Here is a 14,764-nt window from a genome sequence, read left to right on the forward strand (position 1 = left end):
CCTCTTAAAGCCTAATTTAAACTTTAGGCTTGTTCATCTGCTATTTTTGGCATGCAACACTGGTGCACACCCAAGTATAAGTTAAGCATAAGAGCGGAATGCACAAAACGGGATGAGCAGGACCTCAAATTAAATTGCTTTGCCACATTCTTTAAATTTTTTTATTAAACTAGACACTAATCTTTACCACCTTTTCTCTGAATGTAGTCATCATTCATTCTTCAAACTGCTTGCCACTGCAGTTGTACGTTTCTGACTCGCATGCCAGTGAGGAACCCCTTCCCGGGACATACTGTAGCGCCCCTGTCCTCCTCCTCCTCCAACAAGCGCCTCTAGGCTGTAGAGCGATGCCATCAGTTTTCATAGCACTAATTTGACGGAGATTATCAATCTCCATCTCGGGCACATGACCGTGCACTTGAACTTGACGGTGATTTACGTCATGGGCCCCGATGGTGTTAAAGTCAACTGCCACTGTCAATATTGTTGGCCCACTTTCTGAGAAAAGTTCCACATAACAAGCACTAAATTGTGAGGCACTGACATATGCCTCTTTTGCTTTGTTGACCCCCAAATATCCCACCCTCGCATCCTGTCATTCCTTTTAGTTTAGTGTTTCCCACGGCCAGCATAAGATGGCAAAATTCACGATACACGATAAAATCTGGACAGTTTGCAATGGAACATGTGCAAATCACACTGCAACGGCACCCTGTGCAAATGAGCCTTGATGGGTACATACAGTCAGGGTGACTGAATGGAAGGTTTCAATGTATTTGTGCTTGTTCAGTTTCTACATGGCTAGACAGACACGTAACTGTTTATGAATATTTAGAAGATATTAAGAAGAGAACACGATACCTTTTTTGTTTGTTTCTTTGATAGGGACAGAGCACATGAATGAACATCCATATGCAAAATATAGAATCTCTTCATTGAAACATTTTGGGGTCATATTTTGAGTGTTGCTTCCCCCTGCTGGTTATGTGTGTTACCAGCAGGAGGATTACCCTGTTCCAAAGGCACTGCTGCTGGCACAATGAATGTCACGTCCATGGATCTAATATATTATCTATGATGGAACATCTTAATGAGGATCTTCTCTTTGATGGTCTTCCTAACATTATTTAGTTTTACCATTTGCAAGCTAATGGTCTCAATCATTAAAGATTATTAAAGAAATGGACCCACACTGTCCACTGTTTCCTCGGGTACTTGCATATGCCCTTGAGTGATTGCCATGGACGGCCTGAGTGGCTCTTATAGCTATTAATATAGGGGAGATAAGGGCACACATGTCATGCACATGCAAGCACTCTCTGGGGCTTACTAGTGAGTCACCAGTCAGTCCCCTGGGCTAAAACTGCAGACTCTTCTAATGGCTTCTGTTGCACTGGAGAAGACCGGTGATTAGACTCAATGGCAAGGGCCATTCAGACTAGCTTAACGGGCCAACCTACTGTCAGTACATGTCATTGTCTATTCGCAGCTTCTGCCATAATATTGTGCATTATTATTGCAGATTACTATGAAAACCTGCGAAACACATCCGTCGCTCCGTTACTCACGCCTCCATATATGGTTGTCAGTACATCACGCCTCGTGACACTCTCCATACATGGCTGTCTCCATTATATGAAGATCACAATGCCTCGTGACAAGCTCCTGAAGGTTGTGACCTCATCAAACCCTGGAAAGCCGTACATGGTTTGACGTACTAGATCTGCACATCTCTGCTGTCGGGAGGAAACCTCATAACTCCAAAATGTTCATTTTTCAGGAGATGAAAACATTTTTTTTTCAGGAAATTAAGAAAACCACATTTTTAAAACAAAGCAATACAGCCTCATCAAAGTTGGTGTTGGTGTAACTTTATATATTGTCAATTACTTCCATGAGAGGGGGAGAGGTGGTGGAGTTAGTTGCTTTAGCAGACATTTTGAGGGTCCAATGGAGTTAAGAGGTTTTGTCCAAAGCACTTTTTACTACTTTCCATTGGTTCAATATTTTTGAAACAACACACAGACGGAAAGAGTGTTCAATTGCACTGATTTATGCCAAAACTTTAAAACCTCAAAAATGGAGTTATGAGGTTTCCTCCCGACAGCCACGATACAGTATGGAGCCGGCCAGCAACTCTACATCTGACCTCACTGACACCAGATTAATAGTTTAACTCCAGCTTCTCAACTGTGCCGTATTAAGAAGCTCTGTTGTTTCAGCGCGGCCGGGCGTCTTACTGGTATAGGTGTGTGTGTATTATATGCTTTATTTTTAGATTTTGCACATGTTTTTTCTCCCTTTACAGACATTAAAACTTTAGCAATCTCACCTGAATAATTCAGTTCATGTTGGCTCAACATCATTGCACGATTAATAATTGATGGACATTTGAATTTAGGTTACTTTGACGAGTTCATTTTACCGTATTGAAATAAATGGAATCCAAACTCCGGCATGGTTTAGAAAATGGACAGCACACAGCAGTAACCAAGTCAAGTATACTGTGAGTCATAGGCCTTGCTCAGACTGGCAGACCAAATCTGATTTTCTATACAGATTAGAGTAAAATTATTTTTATGAAGTCTGCACAAGTCAGTGGGCTAAACATGTCAGACCACTGTTTTGGTGGGGGTTCCATGGGGTCCACAGCAAAACGACTAACTGTTTTAACCCCTTTAGCCATATTTTATACTTTATTTGAAGAGTAGCTGATCTACAAGCTCACAACGACTCATGACATGATTTGAGCTAACTGAAAAATCATTCTTTCATTATACTGGTGTATATACAGTATATATATTTCCTACACTTAATGTTCTCTCATGGAGGCCCCTGGCAACATCTTTTCAGATGGTGGTCTGCAGCCAAAAATACATATCAATTTGGGGGTCCTTAATGAAAATGAGTTTTAACCACTGCATTAAAGCACAGAGATTAATCCTCTACCAGAGATGCTATGAAATGATTCTTAGTGGCAGTTTTCCAAGCGCCAATGCGCCAACTATCGTTCCAACAAGCTCTGGTGTACATTATTAACTGGGATGGTTTTGCTTAGATTATCTCTGCTTCTCAGTTCTCTTATTACCTTCTCATTCTCAAGTTCAAGTCAGAGTCTGTTTTTTTTTTTCAATAGTTACTGTAGCATGAAGTGATGATGAAATATACAGAATCATCTTGCATCAAGGAACTGAGGGCACCGACTGGAGACATATAGGCCCTCATTTATCAACCGTGCGTACGCCAAAATATGGGCGCACGCCGAAATTACCGACATTTTCGGCATTTAACATTTCCGGCAAAGCTTGAAATTGAACTTGAGTAGGACAAATAGTCACGTCTGGTCGCGAGCTGGCGTACGCTGTTTTTCTGTTTTACACAAGCGGAGCAGCCTTGTCTGAACTGCTGAGAGGCTGTCACAGGCATCAAAACATATATGTATTCACTCCTAAAATGTTTATATAAAAAGGTATGTATAATGTATATGGGCTACATGTAAAAAATAAATAAATAAAAATGTTAAGGAATACATGTGTCATATGAAATTAGTAGGAGATAAAATCGCGCAATTAAAAACAATGTTGCAAGAGATGCTTAAGCCATTTAAACAGTGTTTTGCATGAGCGCATACATGCGAGGATTTGGGCTGTCTGTGCTGAAATATTTCCATGACGGGACGTTGGAGAGTATAGTGCAGCAGTGCTGCAGCTCAGCTGCGGAGAGTCCCAACGTGCAGGTATAGCCTACTGTAGCCTAATCTACAGCATGAAGGCCGATGTCTTTCTTACGGTATGTGCAATATAATAAACCCGACGCGTCGCTCGAATGCCAAATGTACCGTGCCAGGCTCCCAGCGCAAGTGGGAACTGCATCGGAGATATAGGTATATTACCCAGCCAGCCCATGCACCAGCCACATGAGGCTATGGTTTTGGCTGCACATTCATATAACAGTGACTAACGACTGCGAGGCAATCTAAATAGACTGGCGAACGTCAGAACGTGCATGGTCAGTTGGTCACGGACGGACCACTGTGATAGAGAGACAGACAGACAGACAGGACAGGAGGTGCACCTGCAAAACAGCAGCGTGTGTGTGCCTATTTGTTATTTAATTATGGTTCACAGGTTCAGGTTTTCGTTCACTAATATATCTTGTTGTATATTAAATTAAAAATACTTTAATAATTTAATATACAACTAACAACACACAGTTAAAGTTGCAAATAGCGATATGTGCGTGCGTGCGTGCGGGGGGTGAGGGGGAAGCGAAGCGAGAGGAGAAACAGACAGCTTTATTTAATGTGTCATGTAGGTGCGTGCGTGCATGACAGCAAGGCAAGCGAGGTGAGAGGGAAACAGACAGGGACCCTGCATGAATTAATTAAAGTTAAAGTTGTAGGCCTACCCTGTCACAGGGTAGGCCTACAACTTTATTTAGTTGTCTGTTTCTCCTCTCGCTTCGCTTCCCTTGCTGCCCGCCTCACCCCCCGCACGCACGCTTTATTTAATTCATGCAGGTGTTCGTTCTTTATTTGTTTAACAACACACCAGTTAGTTGGGCTTGCAAGTTGCGTGTGCGTGCTGTGCGTGTGTATGAGAGAGGGGGGTGAGGCGAGCAGCAAGGCACGGGAGAAACCTATTTTTTCATGTAACCATGGTTTCAGGATACGTATTGCCGTTGTTCATGTCGCAAAAACGAGGGCGAGGCTTGATTTCTTAGGGCGTGCCAGATCAAATTCAGCCGTGACATTTATTAACGTGAGAACAAAATTAAGGAAGGATCAGCTGGCTGCGATCACTTTATAAATGCCGTGGCGACGTGGGTGTACTACGAAACCTGCACTCGAATCTGTGGCAGATTTTACACTCGATTGATAAATGAGGGCCATAGCATGCAGGATGAAAAATTAACCTTTTATCGACTGAGACAACTTAACTTGGATTCATTCCAAATCAATGCAGAGCTCCTCCGGAGCAGCAGGATGCCCCCGCTGGCCACCGTTCATATGCATCAGTCACCTTCTGCAAATTGAAAATAAATGTGGCGTTACTGCCTGTTCCCATGGCAACGTTGCTTGTCAGGCTGTCACAGTGGTGGCCTGTGATCAGCCGCCACTGAATCAGAATAACAGCAGATCTGTCAGTCAGTACATGTCCCTGGCACCCATGTTGGGCACACGGCCACTGTTTGACGGTTGACCTGCCAGACGTGTGGTGTTTTTCTCTTGTAAATGTCCACTTTTGCGACAGCTCTGTGGCTGCTAGCTATAATTAAAAACACCAAAAGTGTTTAGCCTCGGACGCATTCTGCTCTTTGTGTTGGCTTGCCAGACATGTTGCAAGCCCAAACAGACCATTGTATTGGATCTAGCCAAGTTCTCAAATATATATGAGAGCAATTGCTCTCCCATGTTTTCTGAATTTCTGTCTTCTACTTTATTGCTGCCTGCTCAGATTACAGAAGGCAATGTAGAGATCAAGGATGCAAGAATCATTTTAGTTTATTTTTTCTTTTTCTGTGGTCCCCTTTTTTAAAGTGACATTCTCTTCTTTTTTTATCCAGTTCCTGGACCACTTGCTAACTGGAATTGAGGACATATGTGGACATTATGGCCACCACCACTGGAAGGACAAGTATGTGATTTGAACAGTGATACAGAATTATACTTTTTGACTCCTTTCTGAATAATCTCCTTTCAGTTTATGCATTCCTAATTGACTACTATAATTTGCTGAATTGCTCCCCCTCTCCCCTGTTCTCTCCCCCACCGCTAACACGTGCCCACGTCTGTTTCTTTGCTCTCCCCTTCATTCAGATTGAACCGCTTCAACAAGAAGTATGTGAAGAAGTGCCTGATTGCAGGGGAGCGGTCCAAGGAGCCCCAGCTCATTGCATTCTACCACAAGATGGAGATGAAGCAGGCCATCGAGTTAGTGGAGAGCGGAGGGGGGGTCAAGATGCCTGCCGCCATGCCGTCCGCTGTCTCCATGCAGTGAGTCGCTCTCTCTCTCCTTCTCACACTCACACTCTCAAAATGACATTTTTGAGCTAGTATGTCCTTCTAGTATGTCCTTCTACCAAGATGTGGTAGGGTGTCTCTTGGATATCTATTGGAAGTTATTACGTTTTGGGCAGGCATGTATTAATTGTCGTCTCCCCGCGCACAATCGTAGCACTAAAGGTTTTCAAAGAGATAATACCTGCCAGACGTGTAGGATACAAAGGCTGAATGGCACGCATTTACATTCCAATGGGTGATTGAGGGTCGCGCTCTACCGCAAGGACCAATCAGCTGTCCACTAATAGTTCTCAGGTCTTGTTTTTGTCCTCTTTTTTTTTTCTCATTCTATGGATTTTGGCCAGGCCAGAAATGGATTTGGACAGGCGGACGCCTGCCCTCGCCTTATTGTAGATACGCCTCTGTATGCACACAATTCAAATTGTAGTTTGCACGGTTGCACCCGACATTGGAAATGTTAACTTTTTTTCCCCCTTTTTTTTCCTCCTAAATCTTTCAGAAACATCCAGCCTAAGAAGCCTCCCCTTCCGGTGGTGGTGCCCCCACCTGAGAGGGCTCTGCCTCAGCTGTCTAAAGGCCGAGAGGAAGAGATCAGAAAGATCCTGAGGAGCAACCTTCAGAGGACACGCCTCAGGGTAGAATTAGACACTGCATTCACTGTCCGTCAAACCACAAAATAGTACTACACTGTAATATCAAAAATCAAATCAAATCAAATTTTATTTATAGAGCACATTTTCAAAGACCAGGAGGCCAACCAAAGTGCTGTACAGGAAACATGACACAAGTGACATAGTAAAACAAAATCAAAGCAACAGGGCCGTTTCAGTATAATATATAATAGAAAGAAATTAAGGAAGTTGTCACAAAGAGTAAGTGAGGGCACAACAGGGGATGTATCACGGGGATTTATGATGGAGTTAAGGACATTGAAAAGGACCTGTGGCTTGTTACTGTTTTGAGACACAAGGTTGGAAATATAGTTATTTTTTGCAGCTACAGCAGCTCTCTGGTAGTCCCTGAAGCAGTTTCGTAGGATCTCTAGTGAGACATGAAGTCTGTCTTTTTGCCACTTCCTCTCAGCGCGTCTGCAGGCTCGTCTGAGATCGCGAGTGTTAACATTAAGCCATGGCTCGGAAAGTGCTTTTGTGCTTTTAATTTTGAGCTTAAAGGGCGCAACGGAATTTAAAGTGCTAGTGCATGTATGGTTAAACATGGAGAGGAGTTCCTCCGCACTCAGAGTGCTAGTGTGATCAAGGGCCCAAATTGCTGAATTGTTAAAAATGCGGGAGAACTGGGGAGCAGTGGCAGAAGTGATAGTGCGCTGACGACGGGCAGGGGCAGCAGATTTGATTTTGGAACAGGGAATTACGGCAGTGAATAGGATGGGGAAATGATCGGAGATACAAAAGGACGTGCAAATGTCAGTGACAGTGATAGATAGACCATGAGACAAAATAAGATCGAGGGTGTGTGTATCATGGGTAGGACCGGTAACTGATTGTGTTAGGTTAAAAGCATCGAGGAGATTAAGAAAGTCCTTTACTAGGGGTTTGGATTCACAACAGACATGCACATTAAAATCAGCAGAAATCACAATATGATCATAGTTGACCATGACTTCCGATAGATACACATACTCTTCCGAGTGGTCTTGGCACTGGGTTGTTGGAAATTTAAGTCTCCTCTCAACTCATACCCCCCTTCCCTATCCTTGAAATATGATAAGATAGTCTTGGGAATTAAGTCTATTTCTTACTTTATAAATGATAAGAGCTGTTTTATGTTCAACTAAATCATAAACTTCAATGTTATTAGGCCTTAAAAACTGTTCGTTAGTATGATCATAATATACCCTACCTTATGCACTATTCTTATGGCTCTCTTTTGTATTATGACAAGTGGCTGGAGGTTTCCTTTGTAAGTATTTCCCCAGACCTCCACACAATAAGATAGATATGGTAATATTAGCTTATTGTATAATGTGAGCAGTGACTTATAATTTAATAAATACCTTGTTTTGCCTAGAACACCAACACTTCTTGCTATTTTGGACCGGATATACTTTATATGGGGTTTCCAGGTGAATTTGTGGTCAATTATTACTCCTAAAAAGGTGTTCTCATAGACTCTTTCCAATTTTACATTATCAATCTTTAATTCAACTAATGTGTTAGAATGTATTTTTTTATTTCCAAAGATCATGAATTTAGTTTTTTTTCAGATTGAGTGATAATTTATTAGTGTCAAACCACAGTTTCAGTTTTCCTATTTCTGTTGAGACAACCTCCAATAGTTGTTGAAGGTTCTCCCCAGCACAAAAGATGTTGGTATCGTCGGCAAAAACAACATATTTCAGAATGCTTGAAACTTTGCATATGTCATTAATATATAATATAAATAGACCCCACAAGTGATGGGTGAACTGCTTGACTTAAATTCGCCCATCTGAACATACTGTTGTCTGTTTGTGATGTAGCTTTTAATCCAATTAAACCCTACATACAGAAGATGACATGAGTTCAAATGTAATAACACTCACTTAATATGGTATTGACTTACCAATTAACCACTACTATTGGTTACGTGCCAATAAAATGGCCGATTTGTGGTGAAAATGGCAATTTTCATACAGTAGCTGTACATTCTACTTTGAGAGAATTATCTCTTAAAATAGAAAGGGTCCCACCTAACCTTGTTCTCAGTCCATCTGTCCATCTCATGAGGAGAAAGAAAAAAATAGAAATGAACTAACGCTACGCTTGATGAATTGTTTAACCATGTGTATACTGTAGAGCAGTGGTCCCTCAACAGGCGGACCGCGACCGGACCGCGGCACACCTCTCTGTGGACCCTGGAGAAATGATAGAATAAAGAGAAAAGGCCTGGGCCCCATCTCTCTCCCCATTTCCTGTCGGCCTACTGTCTGTCCCTCCATAAAAAATATAAAAAAAAGGTTGAAAGCCACAAAAAAACATTTAAAAAAAAAAGAAGAAGAAAAGTCACCGCAACCGCGAGTTGAATTCTCCGTTGTATTTGATCAATGCCGAGAAACGCAATTAACACTCTGAATGTGTGTATTATGGGCCGGCATGTCATGATGACAATGTTGCGCTGACTGGCTCACTAGCAGTGACACATTCACACATTCAGTTGAATGAACAAAATTGGATTTTTGGAGGTGTGAATATATTTATAAATGAAAATATATATTTTTTCATACTCTGCCACCCCAGTGTTGGTTGGAATGGGACCCGGTTTGTATAGCTTGGTTTGACTGTACTAAACAGGCATAGTTGTTTCTAGGGGTGGGGGGCGAGGGGGGCAGCCCCACCCCGTGGGGCCCACGTGGCCCGCAACCCGCAATTTTATTTGCGTGCGCATGAGACTGGACCATATTTGTGGACCTTCAGCATTTCTAGTTGAGGACCCCTGCTGTAGAGTATGCTGTTCGGAATCAGAAGCAAACACTTTTCCATTATACCAAACAATGCACAACCCCATTGCTGTGTTAATGCAGAGGGTGTGCTTGTTTTGGTTTAACGGCCTATTCTGTCCACCAAAGGCTTGCCGCCTCTATACGTCATATTTGATTTAAAAAGTAATTGATTTGTTGTAAAAGCATAATAATAATAATAATAATAGTATTAACTTCCATGAACCCAAGGATGCTTTACATCAAAACAATGGACAATAAACAACTATTTGCCATAAGCCTGAGAGAATAGGTGTCTACAAGCTTGCACATGTATGTAGGAAGTCGGACACTGAGTAAACCAAAAAGAACAGTCCCACGAAAAAACATTTGCTTCGGAATGACATGCTTGTCTAACCGGAAGCACAGGAAGTACTTCCTGTTGCCCCGTACTTCTGGTTAGACACTTATTTTTAATTATTTTAATTATAGGTCCTGTCAAGCCTATAGGTCTCGCCTTATTGATAGCTCTGTCATTGCTGACATTTCCCCGTGTCCTATTTGAAGCAAGACAAAGTGCTCACCACCACTTTGTTTTATGAACGTGTAAGTTTACGCTGGTGTCTCTTTTTTTCCAGCTGCGCTCGTACAACAGACACACTCTCATTGCGGATCCCTTTGAAGACGGTCTGGGCGACTTACTTCTGAAGAAGCAAAAGATGATCGACCTGGAGAAGAAGGTGAGTTAACCACTTGAATCGGAAGGATACTTTTGGCTAATGCTCGCTATCAAACTCTGCAGTTTGCTGTGAGTCGCCATCCTGGGCATGTCATTCTTTACAGTATAAAACATGTAAACGTTTACACTTTACAGTATAGGTTAGAATACCGTCTTCCAAATAATTAGACCATAAATGCAGGCTTCTCATTTTCCAGAACCACAAAGGTGGCTTCTTTATTTTTTGATTTACTACCACTGTCCAGGAATGGCAGCATTATCAATGTCTTGAAATGTCTTAAAGTACCTCAAACATCCAGCATTACAAAAGTCATCCTTCTGTCAATATTCGGAGTTCACCACAGAATATCAACCACATTACATTCTGTGTCTTTTCATCAATTTCTTAGAGCTTGTATTCACCCACTACTCCGAGTAAGCAAGTAAGATGGATAGACGCAGAGACAACAGCCTTGCTCATTTCACACAAGTGATTCACTAATTTAGCCAAAAGTGTGGTTATTTTCTAATTCGAGACATTAGTGTTGGTTGTCCTTTTAATTGATTTGCATTGCACGGTTTGGGTCTGATTTATTTGTACAGTAGAGTTGCACTTAGCCATCATGTCTGCAATTACTTAATTAATGAGAATGGACTTTGGCTATATGGAGAAAGCCAGAGGTTGCTGTACTCTGATGTGTTCAACTAACTCATTTTAATTATGCTATTGCTTGAATATTGAACTCCGGTAAATAACAAAATTACCACATTAATTTGTATATCTCCCGACTCCTACATTAGTTGCAATATACTTTGTCACACAGATTCTTGTGTGAAGTTCCTTCAATCAGAGGATAATTTTGGCTAATGCTCGCTATCAAACTCTGCAGTTGCTGTGAATTCATGTTGAATTGTAATAACATTTTGTTGGGTGTATGCCTCACCCCCATGCCTCACCCCTATGCCTCAAGCCTCACCAAGGTTCAACGTGTCACTGTGTGTGTTCCAAACAGATTACAGAGATGAATAACTACCTGACAGTGCCTGCTTCCTCACCAGACTCCCCAACCATCACCAGAGCCAGACTGTCCTCGGGTACGTCCAGCCATTTTAACCACAGCCACTTACAAACAGCCACATTTTACTGAAGCAATCGGATGAATCACCAATGAGCAGCAGCTTTCCACCGGTTCCACATGCAATGCATACTATATGATCTTAAAAAGACCTACGCTAATGCTAGTTCACTGTGTAGATCAATGTGTGGGTTCCACTGCTACCGCTACTGTTGTAGACATAGAGATATGCCACGCCTGATATTTCCTCCGTGCTGGAAATATGTTGGCATGCCAGCTGGCATGTAAACCAGTGTGTGGTTTCATTTTAGATACTGATTTCAAAGCTGATCAGACGCAGAAAGAGGATATATTCTTTCCAGGTATGTAAGTGAGTGTAGAAAAGCCATGTTCATTCAGTTGTGGTAACCCTGCTACTGTGAAGATTCTAACATGCATGCATCATTTCGGTTGCTCGTTTACATTTCTGTATTATGCATGAGATCATTTGATTTCATGATTGACAGGGTGAAGTTACAACCCTGTAGCAAGAGCATAGAAACCAAGTCCTGCCATTTTCATGCCATGAAAGGATTTTAGATATGGATACAATATTTCTGTTTTGTGTTTTTTAAATTAATTCTGAACTACCAGAAGTGGCGCAAACTGCATCGGCATGCCTTCCATCCAAAATCAGTGGCTTGCCCTGCATTCTTGCTGTTGTGACGTGGACCATCTTGGCATTTATTTTAGCTTGCAATTGTGTGCTTTGGGATGTGATATCATTACATTTATAACTGTGTGGAATGTGAATGTTTGAATATAGTTTGTCCTACTGACTGACTGTGTGTTGATATGGAATGACTGTTCATCCGTCATTGAATCCATTTGCGCTGAATCCTTACCGTGTGCCACCTTGGAATGTTCTCCCAGACCCCCAGAACTACAGCTCCAAGGCCATGTCGGGCAGCGTGCCCACCATCTATGTGGACCCGGCTTCACCCCAGTCTCCAGATTCAGTCAACGTCACCGACGAGTTCCGTCGGGCCGGCCATGGCGAGGAGCGCGGCCTGATGATGAAACCGCCCTCCGAGGGGCGAAGAGACGACAAGGAGGGCGAGAAGGAGGGAGGCAGGGACCCGCAGAAGCTCGTCAGGTGTCTGAGTGACCCGGGTCCCAGCGCGGACGAGGATGAGGACGAACCCTTCCTGCCCTAATATCAGGTCGGGTTATTACCACCAGCCACGGGCCAAATGCTCCTATATCCTTGTCTGTGGCTGTTCTCACAACTCTACCGACCACTTTTGTCAACCATCACTTGGAAGGTGCTGTTCTATTTAATAACCTAGTTAGCTTGTAAAGGGGAGAAAGTGGTGGGTGATTTTCAGGCTTCTCTCAGATACTATAGCCTGAGGTCAAAATAAGCCACCTTTAAATCCCTGCCTCCCAACTAGGCCGGACAAAGTGGGCGTTAAGATGCATACCACTCCCTTTACGACATGGCAGTAGAAGAGAGAGGACTACTTTACTGCTCTACTCAAAATAATCACGTTGGTTCAGAAACCAAACAAGCCAAAACTGTTTAAAGAGCATAAAAAGATTTATGTTCGGTGAACCAAAAACTGAAATCAAAGGGGGAAAGAAAGGAGGAAAAGAAAAAAAGCAGAGCCATAAGGCTCTTAATGTCATTTCCCTTTATTTTTTTAAACATGTTAGGAAAAGCAGCCGCTGCTTTAGACACTTGGGGGTGGGCTAGATCTATGCATTACCAAAGGTTTGAACTGTTTCCTTGTCAGACAATTATTTTCAGGTTTATTGATTTGCTGTTGATGTTTTAAAACAATTATTATTTTACAATCAGACAAACAATGTGTTTCAAGCTACATTCTGCACATCATGTACAGCAGGCCTTGAGTTTATCGATGGGGGAAGTTGAAGTTCTTACTTCCAGTCATACCCCCTTTATAATTGTTTCTTCAATATGCTTTTTAAGTTTATATCTTATTGATGCAATTTATTTTCAGCATAATGTTATCATATTACACCGGGATGCACACGCAGATCCGACACACCAAAGGTCCGACAAGGAGAAATCACCCGTCGGTCCCGAACATGCCTTGGTCCGACATGCGCTGCTCCGTGCTTGCGTTTATGGTTAGGTCAGGGGTTTGGGTTAGGTTCTCGGTCTAATGACTGTCGGACCAATAGTATGTCATTACACCACTTTAAACTGCTGGCCATTCAACATATTTCAGACTGTAGCTCACGGACACACGCAAGCATGCGCACACACACATACCTGTTTGTTTGCCTTATTTTCTGTTAGACACACAAACTGCATTTTAAATTGAATGGAAATCTCTTTAAGTGCACCTTTTTTTGTTTCAGGGTCACTGTATATTTCTGGGAGGTATCCAGTGTCAGTGAGTTTTAGGGAAAGATGGATGTAGTATTTAGCAAAAGTCACTCTTCCTCACTGATGGAGGCTTTAACCTTGATTGATCATGAGCCATTTTGCACATTGACATTAAGTCATTATCAAAAGAAAACCGAATATTTTACACATCACTATTCCCATCTGGGATCTCAATTCTGGTCCTTATGAGGAGTGACGGCGTTGTACTCTACTGTGATTTGAACATGAGCGAGGGGCAGTTTGTGAAGGAATCCATCCATATCCCAATTGTTCAAAGCCAGTCCTATATGCAATTAGGCATGCCATATCAACAAAGTAATTATATGCAGTATAGAAGTATAAAATCTTTATAATGGAATACAAAAGATATATCATTTATTTTTTAAATGTTTTAATAATGTTGGTTGATGATGTGTAATGTCATCGTCTCAAAATGCAACACAAATCCTATGAATACATTGAAGCCAGGATCTTAAGCTCAATTTGTGGGCGTTGTGAGCTTTTGGATCTGCTGTTTTGTCATTATGACGAGAGTATAAATTAAGCATTTAACATGGGCATTAAGATGTTTCGGTACAGCTGTCACGCACACCCCAGAGCATGACTCAAACATTGTTATCTGCACACACAAAAATGTAGCCTATAGAGTTTTACTGATACTGAAATACTGAGATATTCTTTAGTGTATGGTATGTGATACTGCGTGTGTAAAATGCATCATCTTTAATGCACATGCAGGCTCACGGTTCTATCGAATATCATGGCAATTAATTATATTCATGATATTCTGTTGTCCATTCTATTTTACTACTAATTATCCATTTGAACACATCATGGGAACACCTGTACTGTTTTGTATTTTAAATGTTTTCTTCATAGTTGTGACTTCACTTGTGAAGTGCAGCGCAGCCATAGTACACTATGGCTTTGATCATAAACCCACATGTATTCCTCTCACGCGTGTGAGTAGAATTCTATAAATTAACAGTATGGCGTCCTCTGTGTTTAAAATAGACCACAGTTGGGTTTCTGGCTGAACGTGATATTAGTGCAAACGTGAATTTTGAAACAACATCTCCCGAGGAGGATTGAGTGAGGCACTGTTCCAGTTTTCTGTCCGTTATGCTGGTGTTAAAAG

General features: G+C 41.9%; 1 protein-coding gene across 1 annotated transcript in view; it reads left to right on the forward strand.

Moving 5' to 3' along the window:
* slc9a1a (solute carrier family 9 member A1a) overlaps positions 1–14,764 on the forward strand; it is a 47,817-nt gene extending 33,053 nt beyond the window's left edge. Inside the window, exons 7-12 of the mRNA XM_083760899.1 lie at positions 5,566–5,636; positions 5,819–5,995; positions 6,522–6,657; positions 10,076–10,177; positions 11,169–11,250; positions 12,144–14,764. Coding sequence (XP_083617025.1) covers positions 5,566–5,636; positions 5,819–5,995; positions 6,522–6,657; positions 10,076–10,177; positions 11,169–11,250; positions 12,144–12,427 — 852 coding nt within the window. The 3' untranslated portion in view covers positions 12,428–14,764. The remainder of the gene's footprint in view (positions 1–5,565; positions 5,637–5,818; positions 5,996–6,521; positions 6,658–10,075; positions 10,178–11,168; positions 11,251–12,143) is intronic.

The sequence above is a fragment of the Protomyctophum parallelum genome (genome assembly GCF_964188405.1).
Source record: "Protomyctophum parallelum genome assembly, chromosome: 3".
Classification (NCBI taxonomy): domain Eukaryota; kingdom Metazoa; phylum Chordata; class Actinopteri; order Myctophiformes; family Myctophidae; genus Protomyctophum; species Protomyctophum parallelum.